We start from the raw sequence: 25268 nt of genomic DNA on the forward strand, positions 1-25268 counted from the left end.
GAACCACAGACATCCTGTCCCCTTGATTAGTAGGGGGGAGGGGATTAAATAAAAATAACTTAAATGTGTAACACAAATGCAAACACAGACACGTCCAGTGGCAGACTAACTGCTTTGGGAAGTCTACATCCAGCTGTCTCTTTCAACAGACAGGACATAACAGGAGTTTTCTGCCTGGCAGTCTGCTTTCTCGTCCTGTAGAAAGACAACCCTAAACACAATACAACCATAAACACAAGACAACCATGAACACAAGACAACCCTAACAAACGTGTTTTAGACACACAGGAAGCCAGAGACAACCTCCATATACAACTGACACCCAGGTAACTGATCTTACCCACACAGCCAGAAGCAGAGAGGATTTCCTTTGTTGGCTGACCTGGGAGAATCCCCCCTCCCCTCCTCCATACCTCCAGTACCATTGCTGCTCCCTCTCCTACCACTCACACACGCCTCATTAGCATAACCATCATGTGACCAGGGCTAGCGCTACAGCTGGGATGAGCTTCGGCATTGCTCCTGAGGGGTTGTCATGGTAACCGCATCCCTTGGTGATAATAGGAGGCGAGCTGCTGGAGAACCAGTGGGTTATTAGGTCATGTCATGATTGGAAGCAAAAAGTGATTGGGTGGAAGAGGGGGGTTGAGAAAGGGAGAGGAAAGGGGAGGAGAGTGGGAGAGGAGGGGGAATCATTAGAACATCTGGAAGAGTGTTCTGGAATAAAAAGACAGCTAATTCATAGTCAATTAGTTCAAGCGGTGAAGCTGAGGGAGAGATCTCAATGTCCCAGGACATGTGTGGAGCAGAGTAGGACCAGACAGGAAGCCAGAGTCTTGGTGTTCAGGGGTGTGACAGGGCTGGGAGAGAGGAGGCAGGACTGGGGAGAGAAGAGGCAGGACAGGAGAGAAAAGAGGCAGGGCAGGGGAGAGAGAAGGCAGGGTAGAGAGGAGGCAGGACTGGGGAGAGATGAGGTAGGACTGGGGAGAGAGGAGGTAGAACTGGGGAGAGGAGGCAGGACGGGGGAGAGATGAGGCAGGACTGGGGAGAGGAGGCAGGACTGGGGAGAGGAGGCAGGACGGGGGAGAGGAGGCAGGACTGGGGAGAGATGAGGCAGGACTGGGGAGAGATGAGGCAGGACTGGGGAGAGAGGAAGTAGGACTGGGGAGAGGAGGCAGGACGGGGGACAGATGAGGCAGGACTGGGGAGAGGAGGCAGGACTGGGGAGATATGAGACAGGACTGGGGAGAGAGGAGGCAGGACGGGGGAGAGGAGGCAGGACGGGGGAGAGATGAGGCAGGACTGGAGAGAGGAGGCAGGACGGGGGAGAGAGGAGGCAGGACTGGGGAGAGAGGAGGCAGGACTGGGGAGAGAGGAGGCAGGACTGGGGAGAGAGGAGGCAGGACTGGGGAGGAGGCAGGACTGGAGAGATGAGGCAGGACTGGGGAGAGAGGAGGCAGGACTGGGGAGAGAGGAGGCAGGACACAGACAGACTACGCCCTGGGACTCCCCTGTCGCCCTGGAGATCCATTAGGCTGAAGCTCTACATCTGAGGACACAGCAGACTCATTCTTTATCCATCACTGCCTTCAACACACACACACACACGGCCGACATAGGCGCGCACACACACACACACACACACGGCAGACACGTGCACACACACAAAGGCAGACACATGGCTGACACACACACAGACACACACGCATGCAGGCAGGCATGAGTGCACAGACACAGACAGACACACAGACACCGTGACTCAGTCAGGTGTTCACATGACACATGAGTCAAAAACACATGAGTCAAAAGCTTTGAGTGAATTATATGTTTACTGCATCAGTACAGTTTTCCATGGAGATCCTTCTGATTTCACACTCTATACAACTCATAATTCTAACACTTCTGAAAGTGGAAACTAAAGTTAAAATACCACTTCGTCTTAACAAAATGAGTAGAAAATGCCAAAAAAACTATAAAGCACTTGGTGTATTTTCGGAATTTATGTGTTACAAACATTGCATTACAAGTTCAAATACGCACTTTCCCTGCACTTTACAAATCAGATATAAAAGTGAAAGACATTACATATATTAGGAACATTCTTAAATATTTTAATTTCAAGCAGTCACCACACTCTCACACCCAAAAGCAAACACTCCTAAAATACTTCTGATGTCAAGTATTCTGTTATACAGACAGAATAGTATATAGAGTGTATGCTTCACAGTATAAAGTAGCAAAACACAGATTCAGAGGAGAGGAGGAAAGAATATTATAACATTTTAAAGAAACATTTTACAGATAACCCATTGTAGTAGTTTGCATGTTGGGACCAGGCTTGTGGCTAATGGATCCTGCAGTACTAACTCAAACAGGTGGTAAAGCACTTCATCACTGCATCTCTGTTGAGAGAAACAGAGAAACATCAGTTCAGGTCCAGTAACAAGCCAGACTCAGGGACATTTATAGTTCCTAAGATGTGGACAAGAAATTGTTCCAGGAACTAGAACAAAATAAGTATAATTTTGTATATTTAGGGTTTAGTTTTTTTTAAATATATATTGTGGTGCACACTGCCCTAACATATGTAAAATAAAACATTTGATTCTTTATTTAGGCATGTTTTTCATATTCTTTAGTAAGTAATAATCCAGGAAGCGTACGCACGCACGCACGCACGCACACACACACGCACACACGCACACGCACACAGGGCGGTAGCTGGGTGTGGCTCATTAATTCATGATAGGTGTTTTGTTGAGGTAGCTGGGTGGGGCTTATGAATAGATGAAGGGTGTTTTGTTGAGGTAGCTGGGTGGGGCTCATGAATAGATGAAGGTTGTTTTGTTGAGGTAGCTGGGTGGGGCTCATGAATAGATGAAGGGTGTTTTGTTGAGGTAGCTGGGTGGGGCTCATCAATAGATGAAGGGTGTTTTGTTGAGGTAGCTGGGTGCGGCTCATCAATAGATGAAGGGTGTTTTGATGGGGAAGGAGCACATGCTCAGAGTGATGTTACCATCTCTAACCGTCCCACCCCTCCCTCCCTCCCTCTCCCGCCTTCCTTTCTTCCCTACCTACTTTCCTCCCCCTCGCCCTCCTTCCCCTTCTCTCATTCCACCACTTCAGGTATGGTATTCTGTGCTGTGGGATGATGCAATGCAGGCAGTAACCAAGGCAACAGCAGAACAAGGTCACATTCTACTTCCTGCCTCCCCCTCTCTCCACACAGTCTCTCTCCTCCTGATCCCTTCCTCTTCCTCTTTCACCCTGTGTTGCTATGCAGACTCCGTCAGCCTGAGAAGAAGGTGTGAATGTAGCCAAGGCTACAGCGGAGGAAAGACCATAACAGAGCAGGCAGGGGGTTGGTGGAGAGACTGGTGACCGCATCTCGTTTCGCTGTTCTGATTCGCAGTTTATCCCCATTCACACACATCAAACCCACTCACCCCCTCCGAAAAAAAACAACATTTAGCATCAGCATCCCCCCCTCTTCAACCCCTTCTCCTCCACCCTCTTCCCCTTTCCTTATTTTAGTCCTCACAGCAGGCTGACTGCTATTTAAGCTTCAAAAACACTTCATGAATAGATAATCAATCACTAAGTGGTCCTCTTTTTTCTGATGAAGGCACCTAGCAATGGCTACCCTGGATACCCCTGCTAGCTAGCTCTGCCACCGTGCAGTAAGCCTGTTTAGCCCTGACACAGCTTGCAAGCACTGAATCTGGAAAGCCCTAGCAACCTACTTATCTAGAATTGAAACAGATTTGCCCTGGCTAGCGAACCAGCATTTTACCTGGTAAGCGCAGACATAGCTTTCTTGCATAGAGATAGATGGGCATTAGCTAGCCAGCTGAGAGAATCAGCCTAGCCACATAGCTGGAGAAGACCACCTGCATAGGCACTGCCTGTGAAGCCTGGGGCAGCCTTTCTACAGCTACCAGAGTAAACCATATTACAGCATCAGCGCTTAGCAGGCAGGAGGAGGGAGCAGAGACATGCAAGGATGCGATAGTGATGTGATAGAGAGGTGAGGTAGAGGGTGAGGTAAAGGGTGAGGTAGAGAGTGAGTCTGAGGGTGAGGTAGAGGGTGAGGTATATGGTGAGTCTGAGTGTGAGTCTGAGGTAGAGGGTGAGGTAGAGGGTGAGTCAGAGGGTGAGGTAGAGGGTGAGTCAGAGGGTGAGGTAGAGGGTGAGGTATATGGTGAGTCTGAGTGTGAGTCTGAGGTAGAGGGTGAGGTATATGGTGAGTCTGAGTGTGAGTCTGAGGTAGAGGGTGAGTCAGAGGGTGAGGAAGAGGGTGAGTCTGAGGTAGAGGGTGAGGTAGAGGGTGAGTCAGAGGGTGAGGAAGAGGGATGATAATGGGTTGACTTAGAGGGATGTTACGGCCACATGTGAGGATGATGAGTTGAGGCCAGCAGAGCAGAAGGGTGATACATGCATTATGGTATTTATCGAGGGATGTGTCTCCATGATCACAATACTGTACATGTCAGCTCTGCAATAACAACCACCGCTGGGCTTTAATCCAATCTGCCAAATGAAAATGGATTTAACCAAGAGGCTTACTGGATAAAGGGGAAAAACCATTTCTTGCCCACATGAAAAGCCCTAATGCTCCGACTGGGAACAACAAGGGAGGGAGTGTGAGTAAACATCCCACTGGGCACGTGTAGCTCTGAATCAGGAAAAACAAGCTCCTCAGAACAGCCAAGGAGAAGGCTCACACGCGGTCTTTGTCTCCTCTCCTCTCTCTGCTCTTAAGGGGGGAGGAGGCGAGCAGGGGGGCACAGGGTGTGTGCAGGGGGGGGGGGGGGGTGTTGGTCCTCAGCTGTCAGAAGGGATTAGGGTTTCTCCAACTTGGAGGGAGAGAGGGAGGGCAGTAAGACCTCTCACCACATGAGAAATACATTCCCTCATTCACAGCTGGCCTGGGTCAACGCTGTGGCTCTGGTCATGGAGAGCAGAGGACACCAGGACCACATGGCCACAGAGAGGACACCAGGACCACAGAGAGGACACCAGGACCACAGAGAGGACACCAGGACCACAGAGAGGACACCAGGACCACAGAGAGGACACCAGGACCACAGAGAGGACACCAGGACCACAGAGAGGACACCAGGACCACATGGCCACAGAGAGGACACCAGGACCACAGAGAGGACACCAGGACCACAGAGAGGACACCAGGACCACATGGCCACAGAGAGGACACCAGGACCACAGAGAGGACACCAGGACCACAGAGAGGACACCAGGACCACAGAGAGGACACCAGGACCACAGAGAGGACACCAGGACCACATGGCTAGGCTACCTTCAGCTGCCTAGTCCAACATCCTCAAGCTCCAAACACTTAACTTATCAGACAGCAAAGCTGAGGCGTTCAGCTCATCACTCATTATCATCCGGCAAAAAGCACATGATTACCACACTGTGGATCTTAAAGAGCCTTATGGGCAAAAAAGCCTCCATACTGTGAGCTCAACCTGATGGTGGGGAATAACAAGCAGCCATTTGCGTGTCCCTCGACTGAAGGGGGGGTGGGGGGTGCCATATGGTGAAGCCAAACAGTAGGGTGTTTAGGGGTAAATAACAACATGTTTTCATTCTGGGATCATCTGGCTCTCTGTTGTGTTTGTGTGTGACTGAAACAGCCCAGCGGTGGCTGGTCTGTGTGTCTGTGTGCACGTGTGTCTGTGTGTGTGTGTGTGTCTGTGTGCACGTGTGTCTGTGTGTGTGTGTCTGTGTGCACGTGTGTCTGTGTGTGTGTGTGTCTGTGTGCGTGTGTCTGTTTGTGCGTGTGTCTGTTTGTGCGTGTGTGTGTCTGTGTGTGTGCGTGTGTGTCTGTGTCTGTGTGCATGTGTGTCTGTTTGTGCGTGTGTGTGTCTGTGTGTGTGTCTGTGTGCATGTGTGTCTGTTTGTGCGTGTGGGTGTCTGTGTGTGTCTGTGTGTTGCTGTGTGTCTGGGCACAGTGCCATTTGTGGATAAACAGTTTTTAGAGATAGTGTTGGTGTGTCTGGGTTTCCCGTAATCCCGTAACCAGGACACTGAGACACATAGCAACTGGCCTGCTAGCTCACACCAAAAGGTAAACCGTAAGCACTAGACAGACCATAAAAGGAGACAGAAAAATAACATTTAAATAAAATTTAAAAATCAGATTTGCTCCACAGGACTTGGGTCAATTAGACATGTTTCAGGTAGATTTCAGCTACGAAAGATCCTAGTTGGAAAAAGGTCAGAGACCAGCAGCCCAACTTCCACAGAGACAAAGGAGCTGCTTCAAATGAGTCTCTGGATCTTACCTGGCAAATGGAATGTATGAGATGCTGTACCTGGAAGAGACAAGAGAGAAAGGAAGAAAGAAACAATGAGAGAAAGAAATGGAGAGAGAAGGAGAAGAGAAGGAGGGAGAAAGAGAAGGAGAGAGAAAGAGGGAGACAGAAAGAGGGAGACAGAAAGAGGGAGGGAGAGAGAGAGAGGGGGGAATGAGGGAGAAAGAGAGGGGGAAAGAGAGAGAGGTTAGTGGAGTGTCACTTCTGAAGTCAGTGACATCAACCAACGTCAGCAGTCAGGATTTAAACAACCCTATATTACTCAACAATCAAATTAAATAGAAGATTATATGAACTGGTGCGTTAAAGTCCAACTGTGAGTCACAGATAAACCTACAGTTGCCTTGATGCCGATGATATTAGATTAAAAGAGACAAGAGAATAAGAAAATGTATTTTACATAATACAAACCTGGTCATTATATAAACCTAGAGGGTTAAGGTTTGCGAGTTTGTCGTTAGTTAGACACACATGACAGTTGGGTAACACTCCTAAAAATTCGAAGCAAAACATTTTTGCTTCGAATTTCACACCCCAGTTTAGAACACGCCAGTTCTAGAACACCCCAGTTCTAGGACACCCCAGTTGTACACAACCCCAGTTCTAGAACATCCCAGTTCTAGGACCCCCCAGTTGTACACAACCGCAGTTCTAGAACATCCCAGATCTAGAACACGCCAGTTTTACACAACCCCAGTTCTAGACCACCCCAGTTCTAGACCACCCCAGTTCTAGAACATTCCAGTTCTAGAACATGCCAGTTCTACACAGCCCTAGTTCTAAAACACAGCAGTTCTAGAGAGGAGGATATGAGGCAGCACATCCTGCCATCATTCACCACAATGATTAGTGTGCGTACAGTAATCATTAACTAGCAGGTATGTTCTGGCATGATTGGTATTTGATCTGCCTCGCTGAGCAGTCTGCAGGAATGTGTTCTATCACTTCCTGTCAAGGAGCAGAGCAGGCCTGGGTTAGACCCCCAGCACACACACACAGCCCCCACGCACACAGACATAGCCCCCACCCACAGCCCCAACGCACACAGACACAGCCCCCATACACACAGCCCCCACGCACACAGACACAGCCCCCATACACACAGCCCCCACGCACACAGACACAGCCCCCATACACACAGCCCCCACGCACACAGCCCCCATACACACAGCCCCCACGCACACAGACACAGACCCCACGCACATAGACACACAGCCCCCACCCACACAGACACAGCCCCCATACACACAGCCCCCACGCACACAGACACAGCCCCCATACACACAGCCCCCACGCACACAGACACAGCCCCCATACACACAGACACAGCCCCCATACACACAGCCCCCACGCACACAGACACAGCCCCCATTCACACAGACACACAGCCCCCACACACACAGACACACAGCCCCCACCCACACAGACACACAGCCCCCATACACACAGCCCCCACGCACACAGCCCCCACGCACACAGCCCCCATACACACAGCCCCCACGCACACAGACACAGCCCCCATTCACACAGACACACAGCACCCACACAGACATGCTGTGCTGTATGTGTCAGCTCCACATAAACACAAGTGCGTCGGTGTGAGTTGATCATGTCCTCGTTACGCCAAGGCTTGGCTTGGAACACCCGGCTGCCGGTTGCCGGGGCGACGGCTGGCTCTGAGGCGCAGTGAAGGCGGAAGTGAAGGGAGGTGGTGTGTCTCTAAACGCTGCTCCTCCAGGGTGAGATGGTGTGTCTCTAGACAGGGCTCCTCCTTGGTGAGGTGGTGTGTCTCTAAGCATCTAGACACCGCTGATCTCCCACCTGTGATCTCCATGGCCATGGCAGCTCTGGGTCAGCAGGCGCTTAGAGAGGCGCTGTTAAGTCCATCCTCAACATGTGCGGAGGTCAGGGTTAGCTCTTCACAGAGGGGATGCTGCCCATCTGTCCCTCTGGAGGCAGGGAGGATAGAGGCTGGGACAGGGAGAGAGGCATGGGCAGGACAGGGGCAGGTCAGGGACAGAGGCAGGGGCAGGACAGGGACAGAGACTGGGACAGTTGGACAGGGACAGAGGCGGGACATAGGCAGACGGAGGGATAGGGAGAGAGACAGGGAGAGATAGAGGCAGGAAACAAGGAGACCAAGAGAGAGAGAGAGAGAGAGGGGCTGAGGCAGGGAAAGGGACATGGAGAGAGAGAAAGGCAGGGACAAGGAGAGGGGTAGAGGCTGAGGCCACAGGGCCCAAACAACCCAGCCCACACACCTGTACAGACCACAGCCTTGTTCTCGACTGACCTGCCTGGTTGACTGATGGTGAGCAGGGAAACTAGGGTAAGGCAGGGAGGTGGTGGAGGTGCTAGCCTCACGGTGCTTATCTTTCTGTTTACTCTCTAACAGGATTTAGCACCTGCCAAGTAAGGCAGCTCAGCAGTCTGTCAGCCAAGCCAGACATCTTATTAACACAAACTGTTAGCAAGTGACTTGTACTGTTATCAAAATGTCCTGCTTGTAACACCGACTACTAGAATGACCCACTGTTAGCAATACCCAGTGTTAGCATCACCCACTGTTAGCATCACCCACTGTTAGCATCACCCACTGTTAGCATCACCCACTGTTAGCATCACCCACTGTTAGCAATACCCACTGTTAGCAATACCCACTGTTAGCATCACCCACTGTTAGCATCACCCACTGTTAGCATCACAGACTGGTACCATCAAACACTTTTAGAATGTTAGTTGTTAACGCCCACTGCTAGCAACACCCAACAATATAAAACACACACTGTTGGCAAAACACACAAATACACCTACAAAGACTGGATCAAAGACTACACCTGACAGGAAGTTAGCTAGCACAACATAACCTCCCCGCCTCCCAGCCGTGTGTCTCACGCCAGTGAGGAGGACTACAGCATTACTACAACTACTTACCATGTCATAGCCAGGAACTGCAGGATACAGAAGATAATGGCCAGACCTTTTTTCCCCCACTGGAGGGATGAGCACAGAGAGAGAGAGGGAAGGAAAGAGGGGGAGAGAGAGAGGGAGAGATGGAGAGAGAGGAAGATGGAGAGAGATATCAGATCTTGTTTGAGTGATTAACAAAGAGCAGTTGTAGAGGTCCCAGAATGCCACAGCTCTGAGCCCAGCTCTGCACAGAGCCAGGGTGGTCCTGTCACGTGCTCCTGGAGAGCTTCATATCCTCTAGGCTTCCACTCCAAAACAAATGAACCCAAGGCCGTAGCCATGGAGTCAACATTGGAGGGGACGAAATCTGCTGGGGAGTCTGAGGGGCCCCCCCTGAGAATTTGTAATGTTTAGTTATGAATATGATTACATTTTTTATGATCATTTCGGACAGCGTGTGTGGTTGCCTGTCGTATCGTAGCACATTCATATTTTATTTATATTTTTCTATCAATATATTGGGGGGGACATTTTGACCAGATTTGGGGGATGTGTCCTCCCCAATAGATATTAAGATTACGGACCTGAATGAACCCTCTACATCAGAGCTGAGAGTCCCCGACTCACAGACAGGGGGCAATATCCCACAATACTTCCACAGGTGGGACCCACCACAGGTGGCCTACATTAGGGTTGGGAGTGGTAGGTCACAGGCGAGCATCTCTCCAGGAGGTCAGACATGTGTCAGACACCTTCAGAAGAGGGAAGACACTTACCCAGAAGACTGCACAAAGGGTCAGGATCAGGCACAGCTGTGGGGAGAAAGGCAGAGGTCAGCTTCTCGCACAATGACACATCATGCCCTAATCACATGTTAGCTGTCTTGTTTGCAACAAGCAAAGCCCCAAAGGCCAAAGATATGAACACCCAAGACACTACCATAGAGGGATAACACTACCACCATGGAGGGATAACACTACCACTATGGATGGATAACACTACCACCATGGATGGATAACACTACCGCCATGGAGGGATAACACTACCGCCATACCACCATGGAGGGATAACACTACCACCATGGAGGGATAACACTACCATCATGGAGAGATAACACTATCACCATGGAGGGACGACACTACCACCATGAAGGGATAACACTACCATGGATGGATAACACTACTACCATGGAGGGATAACACTACCATGGAGTGACAACACTACTACCATGGAGGGATAACACTACCATCATGGAGAGATAACACTATCACCATGGAGGGATAACACTACCATGGATGGATAACACTACTACCATGGAGGGATAACACTACCATGGAGCGACAACACTACTACCATGGAAAGATAACTCTACCATGGAGGGATAACAACTACCATGGAGGGATAACTACTACCATGGAGGGATAACACTACTACCATGGAGGAATAACTCTACCATGGAGGGATAACAACTACTACCATGGAGGAATAACACTACAACCATGGAGGGATAACACTACCACCATGGAGGGATAACACTACTACCATGGAGGAATAACTCTACCATGGAGGGATAACACTACCACCATGGAGGGATAACACTACCACCATGGAGGGATAACACTACCACCATGGAGGGATAACACTACTACCATGGAGGGATAACACTACTACCATGGAGGAATAACTCTACCATGGAGGGATAACAACTACTACCATGGAGGGACGACACTACCACCATGGAGGGATAACACTACTACCATGGAGGGATAACACTATCACCATGGAGGTACAACACTACTACGGTGACAGGGGAGTCATTAAATTAAGGGATCTCTCCTTCAGAGACGCGTTCAGACAGAAAGTGTCCATGTGCCAGGGGCCCTGGGGAGGTGCGGCACCTCGTCTGGGCATCATCAGAACAGAAACACTTTTAGGAGTATTAGAAACTATAGGCTGCAACAAACGATTATTTTAATAATCGATTAACCTTTCGATTCTTTTTTTGATTACATTTACTTTACATTTAATCATTTAGCAGACACTCTTATCCAGAGCGACTTACAGTAAGTACAGGGACATTGCCCCCGAAGCAAGTAGGGTGAAGTGCCTTGCCCAAGGACACAACGTCATTTTGCACAGCCGGGAATCGAACTGGCAACCTTCAGATTACTAGCCCGACTCCCTTTCCGCTCTCCCTTTCTGACTCGATTAATCGATGAATCGGATAAAAAAAAAAAAGCATTAATTTCCAACCCTTTATTCAAAAACAAAACTGACAGTGCAAATTCACAGTGCAAAATCTTTTCAGAATGTGCACAAACAGGCACACAATTTAGAAAAAGTTATTAATATTAGCGTGGATTTAATGCTATTTTCCAAGATGAGCAATTTATTTTAGTTTTGTTTAAAACTTTATTAAAAATTGAAATGTTGTGGAAGTAGGCCAGACTTTACTAGAATAATCTGGTGTATATTTAAGATTTTTTGACACAATTTTGAAAAAAGTTAAGATTTGCGAGGATTAAGCTATTTTAAAAGAGTGATTTTCTAACATTTTATTTGAAACTTCATTGAAAAAGTAAAGGCTGTGGATGTATACCAGACATTGTTAAGATACTCTGGTGTCTGTTTGAGGTTTTATATTCCCAAAAATATTATAAAAGTCTACATTTTTCAAAATGTTATGGGTAGTTTTCACCCGGTCCCTAACGCGATGCTGCAAAGTAGCGTCTTCCGATTGTGAGACAAATGTCGAATATGAAACTAACTTCACCTCGGTCAATTAACACACTTTTTCAATTTATTTAGTGTGAAATGCTTCCACACCTTGGATGACTTGGGTCGTACTCATGGGCAGTAATCCCGGGGGGGTCAGGGGGGACACGACCCCCCCCGGGGGGGACAGGGGGGACACGACCCCCCCCAATCCTGGGAAAAATATGATTTGTCCCCCCCAATAAATCACTGTAAACATAACTATGTAATTTCAACAACATTGATAATATGCAATGAAAGCGCTTTGCTGATTATGGACACAATGGCGCTTTTTGAAGTTTAAAAAGATTTCGAACCCCGCCCTTGGTCCCACATTGGTTTGATCCACAGCCCCAGCCCTCAGCAGTGATGCAGGGACGTGTGTGAAAATCGGACAGTATCTGTTTGTGTCGTTGGTGGCTGATGTCCAGTAAGTAGTTGTAATATCTGACAAGGTGACTTGAGTGTCTACCATTTGAAATGCACGTGGCTAACGTGAAATCAATCCAGTTAATCGCACCATAGCGATTTCACTATGTTGGCAGGGTTCACACACACTAAGATAGCTGCATTTGCATAGCTAGCAAACAAACCGATAGAGAAAACATTAGCTAGCACTATTCCATTTGGCGTCGTCAAAAGATGGAAACTTTGCTATCGTCAATTTAATCCAAGATCAGCACGGATATTGTAGTTCTTCTAAATCCATTTGCCATGCTTAGCGATACTGAACAGAACTATACTATATTCTACCATTGTCATAATTATCTTAAATGGTCTCGTTGCAAAAGCTAAATCGTCTCTAGGGACTTTGAAGCACCTGTGTGCCGATCTGGAGTAAACTGGCTATAACAAAGATGATGGCAAATACCACACAAACGGAATTGGGGCTCGCTAGCTGCATATTCAGCTATTCTGGGAAGCCATCCAAATATAAAAACAAAACATGAATTATATTAAAATGACAAAAGGTTGCAGTTTGCGTTGTGTAAAGGGTGAACTCATACAGCTGTCAATCCAGCTGTCAATGCAATCCGTTTCACCTTTCCTAACTGACTGTCTAGCCACCTGGTAGATCGAAGCCTATTCTAGAAGAATGGTAATAAATGATAAAAGCCCATCTCCTACTGTAAATAACCTGTACATTGTGTGTGCGGCCAGCATGGTAGAAAAATTGCAGAAAAAAGAAAGACGGACATCAGAGCATTTCAGGACACCAAAACGCAAAGAAAGAACCCTAGTGGCCTAATTTCAGAAATGTGCTAAAATAAGTTTGTTGAGTCTCTTGTTTGGCAACATGATGGGTTCTCTTCTTTAGACTTGTAAAATAGGGACATATAATTGGACAATCCCACTCTCTACTTAAACTGGTGACTGAACCAAGATTAATTTGAGGCAATGGTATTGTTGTTGTGATTAATTGTGTAGTATTGGGTACTGGTAGTTAGGAGGATGGCAAACATCTTATTTCTTTTCTAGGAGACAGACTGTGAGTCAGTGAGGGTGGTGAAAGGGAAAGAGCCAGGGAGAGACTTCAGATGATAGTGTCACAGCCATGGCAGGACCGGGGGTCAACCTTTTTGCCAGCAGCACCAGTATAGGAGACAGTGGCACAGCACTGTCTAGTCACCTCAGTGGTGGCACAGAACCATATCAGCCACACCCACAATTTATAGAACCGCAGACTCTTGCCAACAAAGTGTTGACATTTCAAGAGAAATGGTTTTGCGATTTCCCCCGACTTTATGATGGTTCAATTGAGATTATTTTAGATGAGACTGCACCATGCCCATTGTAATTACATAAACTGCACCCATACAGTGTACAGTACATACTGGCCTTTCTTGGTATTTCTGGTTATAAATGCTGTACACCTGCATTCATACTTGATTGATAAGAAACACTACTATAACTACATTTGAATAAGTTGAGACGACCCTTCAGTTACTAACTATAAATGATCCAGGAGTATTAATTATGGTCCCTCAATATACATTTAACATATTACAATGTAGGCTGTGTTACAGCAGTCATTTTGGTGTCCCCCTCAGAAATTGCTCTTGAGAAAATGTCATATAATTGTCCCCCCCAAAGTTGATAGCAGATTTTCGCCACTGGTCGTACTGATTTCTCTGCCTCCGCCATGTGTTTCAGAACAACCTTACTCAACAACGTCTCTCCGATGGCCTTTCCTCTACCTCCGCTCCGCGCTCAACTAAACTTTTTTTTTTTATACTCAAACATCTCCTTGACTTATTGAGTGGCGTAATAATCGCGCGACACAACGAATCGATAATGTAATTCGTTGCCAACGCTTTTAATAATCGATTTTAATCGATTTCATCGATTTGTTGTTGCAGCCCTATTAGAAACACTCATACGTCAGGACTTACAAGAGGTTCCCAGTCCACACACAGCTTAGTAGCCTAAATACATTTTTATTTGTTTTATTTTATATTTTATTTTACAAGCAGGACTATACTGATGCCCACAGATCAGCACCTATAACCAACCTACACTCTCATAGAAGACATCGAAAACCTTTAAAGAAAAGCTGTAAGATCCCTTGAGAGGAGCAGACCAGGAAGCAGCATGGAGGGAGAAGAAAGATGAGGAGAAAGAAGGATAGGATTAGGTGAAGGAGGAGAGGAACGAGGATAATGAAAGGTGGAGAAAAGGAGGGAAGCATATGTTGTCCACCCCTCAGCAGGGACTTACAGGAGGCTAGAGGCACGCTAGGCTTGGCACACACCTGCCTGCTGGGGAAACAAGCCTACTGCTATAATCCACTTATTAATGTACACTCAGCGTAGCATCACTCACAGTGAGACTGATGCATCACAAACATATTAAGATCACAGGTGTTTACCTGAAACACAATTCTGTAAGCACTGTTGTATTAGTAGGGACTGTACAGAATATAGTACATATCACATCCATTCTCAATGTAAGTATGGCTAGGTCACAGTTACATCAGCCATCTAGGAGATTAGCAGTACCACCTGAAGACTGGGGCTATAAGCAAACACTCAGCAACTGTGACGCAAACCCAACACACCTCTAATCAAGTGACTAATCTCCCAAGATTGTCCCAGGTCTGCTCTAGTAGCATGAAGGGGTGAGGTGGGGTGACGTGGTGGTGGGGGGGGGGTAGAAGGGGTGAGGTGGGGGGGAGAAGGGGTGAGGTGGGGGAGAAGGGGTGAAGTGACAGAGAAGGGGTGAGGTGGGGGGGAGAAGGGGTGACGTGCGAGGAGAAGGGGTGAAGTGACAGAGAAAGGGTGAGGTGGGAGAGAAGGGCGGAGGTGGGAGGAGAAGGGGTGAAGTGACAGAGAAAGGGTGAGGTGTGGGGGAGAAGGGGTGAGGTGGGGGGGAGAAGGGGTGACGTGCGAGGAGAAGGGGTGAAGTGACAGAGAAAGGGTGAGGTGTGGGAGAAGGGGTGAGGTGGGGGGGAGAAGGGGTGAAGTGACAGAGAAAGGGTGAGGTGTGGGGGAGAAGGGGTGAGGTGGGGGGGAGAAGGGGTGAGGTGGGGGGAGAAGGGGTGAGGTGTGGGAGAGAAGGGGTGAGGTTACCAGCATGACACAGGTTGCTATCAGTCTGGTGGGCTCGAACATTCGCTTCAGTTGTTTCAGAGGCCCCATCAGGAAGCAGGTGCTGCAGGAGACACACAGAACAGTTAAGTCAACATTTGCCATCCCACATCTCACTGTGTGTGTTTGGGAGCTGTGTTTGAGTGTATGCATGAGGTGTGTGTATGTTTGTGTGTCCTTGTGTGTCCTTGTGAGTGTGTGTGCGTGCGGGAAAGACAATGGCTCCCCCTCTCCCCGTCTCTCTGACAGGTAGAGAGGCTGGAGGAGTCTGTATGAAGTGGCCGTGGACAGAAGACAGAGCTGCCATTCAAAACAGACAGCAGGCAGCCCTGGTGATACAGGACGCTGACTTAAGATGTCTTGTTGCATTGTTAGATGAGCTAGCAACACCGCAGGCTCCAATTAGCCCTTGTAACCAGGAATTATCACCCATTTTATAAGGGAGATGATCAGTTTTCACCAAACACAAACATGAAGCACAGTAAGGCCATGACTGACATTTTAGACCATTTGTACAAAATCTGTCATGTTAAGGACTGCTTAGAGCTCAAGACAGTCACATTCTCCCTGAAGCGCAGCAGATACCAGCACAGGATCACCCAAAGGGTTAGGGTTAGGTTAAGGCTGGCTGTGATACAGCAGATTGTTGAAGAGGTGTTTGTGGTCAGAGAGAGAGAGCGAGAGACAAAGAGAGAGACAAAGAGACAGAGAGGTTGTGTTTGTGTCTGCTCTGGTAACCTGGGCTACCTGGCACAGTCTGACAGACAGGTAGACAGGCACACAGACAGATAGGCAGATTAGATTACTTTATTTGTCATTGGGTGTGCTTTGCCTTCGGCAAGGGCACAACCTTTGTTCTCTCACATATATCTTATTATTATTATTTTCCCACCCTAAGGATCAGTCAATATTTGGACCACATAGACAACGTCGGTGTCAAAATGTTCGTCTTGGTCACGATTGCGTTGCTTCTATTGGGATTTACGTTCCGTTGCACGATTTAGGCTGAACTTAAGTTTTTGTGGCAAAAAGTGCCTTGTGTCAACAAAGGGTGTCAGCGCTAGCCTACGTCACAACGTCAGCATACGTTAGCAACGACGCATGGATACAACGTGCATAGATGTGCTGTTGCACAGCGAGTATCGTGCCGCGGTGTACTAGTAGCATCATACATGTACATTTAAAGATCCAGTAAAGTGGAATTAAAAACGAGTTTCAAGTTCACCACACCACAGAATAATGTGTTATTAACTACCCATCCAAATTCGAATGAAAAAAAACACAGACAAGTATGTTAAATTAGGTTTTGAAATCGTAAGAAAATCAGCAGTCTTCTCTGTTCGAGACTGGGGGGGCGTGTCGCCTGAAGGAGCTGAAGCTCGGCTCCCTCGCTGGAAGGCACCGCCTCTCTCAAGTAAGCTACCAGATAATGGACGCTACGTCAAACCGAACAAAACAGTATAGAATTAGAATGTATTTGTTCAATGAGTGAAACATACAGATGCATATAAATGAAATATTCCCCTGAGCTGTAACACAGGAGTAAACATTTACAGCAGAGACAGCAGACAGTGAGCTCTCCAACTTCTACTTCTAGCACATTAGCTACCATTTCACCAAAACACCATCATTCTACACCGAGTAGCCTAATATCAAGTTAGCGGTTTGCACTAATTATAGCAGAGATACCTCTGGAAAAGTTATCTAGTATAATTATAACAAGCACACTGAGAACAAGAACAACAAGAACTGAGTGATGAACTGCTGGCGGCGGTGTATGGTCCAGGTGCGACCGGAGGATGAACGGCCGGAGGGGCGATGCTCGGTACGGCTCAGCGCTGCAAGAGAAGCCGTGTGTTGGTGAACCCCGTCTGTCTCTGGTCCATGTTAAAACTGTCCGCCGTGAAATGGTCAGTGCAGAGGCGGCTGTTGGGAGTTTATCCGAAGTTTTCCATGAGCGTGGCTCTTCATAAAATCTATCCACCTATTTTTCCTTTCATTATCAACAGGGAACTTAAATGGCGTTGCAGCAGCTGGAGTTATTGCATCCAGGGAAGATGCAGTTGTGGGTGGTGGGAGACATCCTGAAGCTAGCTAGCTAGCTGATGTAGGCTACAATAACAGTACAGCAGGAGGAGCCATTCAGTGATCTGACGTAGATAGGGCGGAATGACGTAGATAGGGCATTTTTTGGCTCCGCCCATTAAAACCTGATCTGAAAACGGGAGAAACTGTCTAACTCCACATTTCAGTGCGACAAAGTTTTTGCGCTTTGCACATGCTTTCAGGAACTCATTTCACACGTATATAATGTATTTAGAAGCAAAACATGGAATTTACTTTACAGGATCTTTAAGCAAATCAAGACTTGCATGTAAAGTAAGTAATGTAACATTTAATAATGTATTTAAACTCAAGCTTGTGTGGTGCGTCGCTGGCTTCAGTGGCACAGCCTAAACTTTATGTCAAAAGAAACATTCTCATTTCCAGCGCTCACTCAGTGAAGTTTGGCTAGCCACCGCAACTAGCTTGTTCGTAGCAAACCTCTTTTGAATTAGCCAATTCTCCCTAAATAGATATCAAGCTTATTTACGTTTTTGGGGGCATATTTTCAGTTAGCAGATGGTACTGTTTGAATCGCTATTCCATCTGAAATACTGCCGGTGACAACGTTGTTACAGTAGTTTGTTTCAAAGGGGGTTCTTAATGAATTACGCAATATGAGTAGGCTAAATGCTTGAAAAATGTCACTAAAAGAGAAAAACTTAAGGAGACGGACCCACCTGCAACCGACGCAAGCAAGCACACCCTACAATTTCCCCAGGAATTGTACCCTCTCTAGTTGTGCAGTAAAACCATACAACGAAATGTACTTGTGCAGCCTTTAAAACAATACTCACTTTCATATACACACTCACACAAGTAATACAATAAGAAAAATATAAAATAAAAAGGCAGGCAGACAGACAGACAAGCACACAGACAGGCAGCCAGACAGACAGACAGAATGACAGGCAGGCAGACAGACAGTCCCTGAGAGAAGGAGACCAATTTTGTTGGGCTTGCTTCCTCGTTTGAAGTTAATATTTGTCACACCAATTCTCGGTATCAGCAGATAAAAACATGTCTCTGCTTCCTGCAAAACACAGGTCATATGACCAGGGGACAGAGCCCTCGTGGCTCCCAAACACACAGGCTGGGACGGGACCCCTACAGGACAGCTGACGACACGTCCTGACTCACACCCAACTGCTGCTTTAGCCGTGAACGTTACCGTGGCCACCAACCTGCTCCAAACATCAGCCTGGAGACGGAAGGGCTCCGAATACAACGCAAACGCTGACCCAGTTTCTGAGTGTAAACACTCGAGACTAAAGATACCTGTGAAGCAGACGAGCCAGCGTGTGACACAGCTAACAGGACACTCAGAGGTGACTGGTGTCCCTGGCTCAGAGCCCTCATCTTACCTAGACAAAGACATCTGAACTCTACACCGTTTCTTTCACCCCCATATGAGGCTACACACATCCTGTAAACAAACACAGCAGCTGTCAATAAGAACAACAGACACACGGGTCCCAAAGCATGAATGTGTTGCTGTGTTCTTGTGACATAATTTCCAGCTCCAGGACAGGAGGAGGAGCTGACTAGGACATGAGGAGGAGCTGACTAGGACAGAAGGAGGAGCTGTGTAGGACAGGAGGAGCTGTGTAGGACAGGAGGAGCTGACCAGGACAGGAGGAGGAGCTGACCAGGACAGGAGGAGGAGCTGACTAGGACATGAGGAGGAGCTGACTAGGACAGAAGGAGGAGCTGTGTAGGACAGGAGGAGGAGCTGACTAGGACAGAAGGAGGAGCTGTGTAGGACAGGAGGAGGAGCTGTGTAGGACAGGAGGAGCTGACCAGGACAGGAGGAGGAGCTGTGTAGGACAGGAGGAGGAGCTGTGTAGGACAGGAGGAGCTGACCAGGACAGGAGGAGGAGCTGACCAGGACAGGAGGAGGAGCTGACTAGGACAGGAGGAGGAGCTGTGTAGGACAGGAGGAGCTGACCAGGACAGGAGGAGGAGCTGACTAGGACAGGAGGAGGAGCTGACTAGGACAGGAGGAGGAGCTGACTAGGACAGGAGGAGGAGCTGACTAGGACAGCAGGCCTGAACAAGGACGAGTCCGTGTCTGTCTCCATCAGTACATCAGTAGACCAGACTGCCACTGACTAATACCCGTTTGGATTTCCTTGTTGAATTCACTGGACAGGCTCCTGGTGGCGGGACACCAGCTTAATTATTGATGTGCCATTGGCAAGCAAGCATGGACAAAAAACCTAGCCCCTCGTCCATCATGTCAAGTGCAGCATCAGGGATCCGAGCTGTTCAGACAGGGTGGGGTGTCCCAGCCTGGCCGGTCACACAGCCAGCCTCAGGGCAGAGTCGACTCCTTCCTGACTCTCCCACAAGATCTGAATGTCCTGACTCTCCCACTAGACCTCAATCACTACAATCAGTTCAATTTTATTTTGTTAGGGCGTTTCTTACACCGACGCCACCATCCACCTTAATCCTGACATGAACTGAAACACAAAACAGCACCAACTGTACTGTGTCACTACCGTCAGAGTGAGGTCCCCCTGCCGTGGACCCACAGAAGTCTTACCTTGAGATGGCTGACAGGTTTCCTAGCGTGTAGAACACAGCAAACAGCTTGGAACCATTGGGTAGGAATAACAGCGCTGTGCCCTGGGGAATAACAGGGTAATTAGATCACAGTCATGCTCTATCATTCAACACGATCAGAACCACATTATCATAATCAGGCTTTATTACAATAACAATCTTGCTATCACATATCGCAATCATTCTCACCACAATCATATCCATGCTTTTATCACTTTCCACAACCACACTTTATCATTCATAACAACCATGCTTTATTAGAACATTTTATTAACCATGTTTTATTGATATATCATGAATAATATAAATCGAGGCAGGTCTGACCGATTATAATTAACAAGAGTATTTGGATTAGTTCATGTCTAATATCACTTCTTTTGGAAATCATACTTTAGGTTTTGCACTAAAAACGTATCTATATACTCTATTTGTACATTGCTTTGTATAAAAGTGTCTACTAAATGAATGTCAAATGTAATCAGTACTACATACAGATCCAAGATGACTGTGAAACCTTTTGGTGTGCGCTCCATCTAGTGGATAGGGTCAGTACTACAGAGAATTTCAGCTCAGGCCTAGCTAAGCTTTCAGGGGACACACAGTGCGGTCAAATCCACACCCAAATCAGTCTTAACGTGATCATGAGTCAGAAGAAACACTGTCATGTCCTGGTTAGCGACACTAGCCTAGCGACATGGCAACAGGAAACAGTGGTGTGGCGGTTTGACGAGGTGTGTGCAGCCGAGAGATGTTGCCTGCTCTGTACTGATGGTGTGGGACCAGTTTCTGTGTGGCAGACAGCCAGCTGATGCAGAAACACGAGGCATGAGGAAACACACAGCAGAACATGTTGCCAAGAAACACTAAATCCAGCTAAGTCAGAGGAAACTAATGAACTGTTTGGTGACAGGAAGTATTCAGTTATGCTGAGATGAACCACACAAACAGTATTTTCCAGCATTGAGTAGGCTGCTTGAAAATGTCTAATTTGTTTGTATAAAAGCTCAGCGGCTAAGCGGGATCATATGGCTGAGCAGTTAGGGAATCGGGCTATTAATCAGAAGGTTGCCGGTTTGATTCTGGCTGTGAAAAATGACGTTGTGTCCTTGGGCTAGGCACTACACCCTACTTGCCTTGGAGGAATGTCCCTGTACTTACTGTAAGTCGCTCTGGATAAAAGCGTCTGCTAAATGACTAAATGTAAACCTGTAACTATTTGTCTGTAACTTTGTATAAAGCTCAATTAAATAATTAGTGATTGTGGACAGATAAGGGTGGTCCTGACAGTGGGGGCCTTCAGTCCTATCTACTGTACTGGCCCAGCTGCAGCCTCGGGGACAGGCCTCTGCCTACTGTGTTCTACCCCTGCTACGTAACAATACTGACTACACAATGTGTACTACTGTGTTGGACTAGCCCCCTGGACCAAAGCACAACACAGCTGTATGCTCTGCTGCACCAACACCTGTTAGAATACTATTAGCCTGTTCTTGTATTTAGACGGAGACTCACGTTGAGACAAATTACTCTTTGACAAGTACATGGCTGAATCTTAAATGTAGTCAGTCAGTACATGGCTGAATCTTAAATGTAGTCAGTCAGTACATGGCTGAATCTTAAATGTAGTCAGTCAGTACATGGCTGAATCTTAAATGTAGTCAGTCAGTACATGGCTGAATCTTAAATGTAGTCAGTCAGTACATGGCTGAATCTTAAATGTAGTCAGTCAGTACATGGCTGAATCTTAAATGTAGTCAGTCAGTACATGGCTGAATCTTAAATGTAGTCAGTCAGTACATGGCTGAATCTTAAATGTAGTCAGTCAGTATGTGTGTCTGTGTGTTCTATCCCCACTGACTAGTATGGAGCAGAGGACGCCTCCTGCGAAGCAGATGATGAACCACTTGACCCTGGTGCTGTAGCTGAGCGTGGAGGCATCCAGGACCTGCGGGAAACAATAGCAGGAAGTCACAAGATGGGCAGCCCCCCCCCCCCCCCACACACACACACACACACAGGAGGGCTCGGTCTGGCCTACACCTCTAGACCAGCCCTGGACTAGGTCAGCTGCAGGCCTTCACCTCTAGACCAGCCCTGGACTAGGTCAGCTGCAGGCCTACAGACAGGCCCTAGGCTGGGCTAGGGTTAGGGTTGTTACTGTTGCACTGTCTCTTGACTAACTCTCTCTTGACCTGCAAGATACCACTAGAGTTAGATAGTTTCTCCTGTACTTTCTAAACTGTACAATGTTTATGCTGCTTTGGCTAAAAGCATCAGCTAAATGAATACAATGTAAACATAATAAACATGTACTCGGGTAGATAAGACAAACCTTTGACTATACATGACAAGGACCTGGGCTAGGCAGGGAAAACCTTGAGCTTTTCTTTTTCAATGTATTAATGTATTGACTGCTTTTTCAAAAACCTGTAGTGCCCTTAAAATGCCTCGTTAAGTTGCACTGTAAATAAAATGCGTCAGTATTATCATGCGGAAGTTTAGACAGACACGTCCACAGCCACTGACCCCTTACCCCTCTTGTCAACCCTTCACCAACTGGCCACAGCCAGACGGCATCATGGGATAGCAACAGGTCATGTTATTCCTCTATCACAGGAACCCCACGAGCACGATAACGTCCCAACATCCACATCACATGACCCACTGATGATATGGCACGATCTGATAATATATGCCTATAACCGCTGGTACTACCGTGTATTTAACAACGGCATTACTAAGTTGTGCCATACGATCAAGTGTTTTCAGGAGACATTCATTCATAGGCTAGTCTTTAAACCTCCAACTTACCTTCTATGGCCTTCAGTATCCTTACGAAAGCATGAAAAGAGTGGCAATACATTCAATTACACTTCACATTTTATAAAAATTAGTGGGTAAAGGAAGTGTCTCAAAAGTGTATTTCCTAAGGAAGGTCAACAGCTGTTCTACTAACCAGATCGGCGAGCTAGCTAACAAACTAACTACAGTTGGCAGTGACATCTGAATTTGACAGCTTGCTGACTTGCCTTGGGGAGCTTAGCTACGGTAGCTAGCCTAGTATAGACCATCTGTCAAACTGGGTTTTACTGTGGCGAGAATAGTTGAATAAGTCAAATAATACAAAACTAGTATTTTGAAGCAACTCAAGAATTAAAACAAATAGCTATCAAACTATTTTTATTCAAACAACAATACTAGCATCAGTCTTTCAGTAAACTAGACTTAATGTCGTGTCACGTAAAAGTCATCATAGTAGTCGGGTTGCTAGAACAAGAACTAGTTCAAATATTCCCCGTCAAACTGGTTTGCCAACGAGCTGTAGTTACTGTACTGTACTTACCTGTGCAGTAAGCCCTAACTCCTCATTTTCTTCTTGACCACTTAGCACACGACGTAGCTTGTCCATTGCAATATCTGTGCGTATTCCTAAATTAGTTCTGCAGCTAACGCTACTAGCTAGTAAGGACAGTTCGCTTGTTTGATTAAACTATTTCCTTTTCCTCGGACCTCTATGGGCGTGCTGCTGGGAAATAGTGTCCCCTCGTTTTGGACGCTTGGCTCTTCCGACGCACGATTACTAGTGTAGGCCTATAGTGAACTTCACCAGCGAATTACTACAAAGGCCCAAGCGATGCATTAGGCCTACGTCACATAGATGTTTAGTATGCACCGACACCTGTCTATAATTGCAGGTTTTAGCTCGGCGACATCATGCCGTTTTTTCTTGGGGGGAGACAAGGAAACATAGTTTTTACCTTTACATAGTCCACATTATTTAGAATCTGGCAGTTTAGCTCTCTGTCTTTCTCTCTCTCTCATCAAAGAGCAACATGTGCCTTCATGAAAAGCGTCCACAGAAAATTAATTGTCTTGGCAAAGACCAGAGCCATAGAAAAGGGGTTAGGGTTTGACGGTTAGTTCTTTTCAGAGCCATAGAAAAAGAGTTGCGACACGCTTTGATCTCGCCGACACGTGATCACGTGGTTCATGTAGCTCGCTGTAGTTAAAAAAAAAACACTGCTGTCAACCGGTTTGAATGGTTTTAAATGAAGCTGGCCAACGGAAGTCACTTTCTCAGGAAAATTATGAATGAAACAGGCTCAGTTAAATAAATCCGATATTCTGGCTATCTTCAGCAGACTCGTATCTACAAAAGGCAGTCCTCCCTGACGTGTTTGGTGTAGAATAGAGTGAAATACAACATTGTGAACACTCACTGCCAGTGAAACACAGGAAAAAAAGCTAGAGCTTTTTTTGTCACGTACTTCCGGTAGCTTGCTGTAGTTAAACAAAACTCCCACTGCTGTCAACCTGTTTGAATTTTTTTCGGCGGGACAGACAGCAGCACCATCTCGATTCACGGACATTTTCGGTATATTAACACAATGTCAATTGGTTACTGGTGTGTTGTATCATGTATGTCTGATACTTTATTAACATGTATGTATTACATGAACGTATAATACATAACGCAATATTGTGAAGCAGAGCTAGAAATGGCTATGCTAGCTACCATACTGTACCAACTGTACTGTACCGTACATACCAAACAGTAGCCTAATGAGGACTATATTGTTCCACTTAACGTTTAACCTTCGACTGTTGAAGTAAATGGGACTTGTTAAACGTTTTTTTATTCATCAGCCCACTTACAATTTACCACATTAACAACACTTACATTTGTAGTACTTGATGCAAGTTGAATAACCATTATCACCAGCAACTGCTCAAGACAAGAAAGGAGTTTGGTAAATAGAACAGAATAAACAAGGCAACCAACTGCATTCAATAAAACATTTTATTGTACAATATGTCCAGTGTTCTTCCACTCCTTTTGTTTGTAGTGATCCGGTGATCTTCCTACATGTACAGCTCGCTAGAGTAAAAGTGTTGCTTACGTAGACCTATAGTCTAGCTCCAACTACATTTAGAATCTAGCGTTCACAAGCTTACGATAAACTTTAACTAAAGCTGGCTATATAAAATACTACTAATAACAATTGAT

At 46.8% G+C, this 25268-nt stretch overlaps 1 protein-coding gene across 1 annotated transcript; it reads right to left on the bottom strand.

Annotated features, from left to right (window-relative positions):
• Positions 1-1810: 1810 nt before the first annotated feature.
• Positions 1811-23874, bottom strand: sft2d1 (SFT2 domain containing 1). Its single transcript, XM_062463064.1, has 8 exons — positions 23604-23874; positions 22119-22205; positions 20241-20323; positions 15572-15653; positions 10025-10060; positions 9273-9331; positions 6309-6338; positions 1811-2402 (listed from the first exon to the last, which is right to left on the bottom strand). Exons 1-8 carry the CDS (start codon positions 23667-23669, stop codon positions 2363-2365), a joined length of 483 nt encoding a protein of 160 aa, XP_062319048.1. The 5' UTR covers positions 23670-23874; the 3' UTR covers positions 1811-2362.
• Positions 23875-25268: the final 1394 nt, after the last annotated feature.

Source organism: Osmerus eperlanus, chromosome 6 (assembly GCF_963692335.1).
Source record: "Osmerus eperlanus chromosome 6, fOsmEpe2.1, whole genome shotgun sequence".
Lineage (NCBI taxonomy): Eukaryota > Metazoa > Chordata > Actinopteri > Osmeriformes > Osmeridae > Osmerus > Osmerus eperlanus.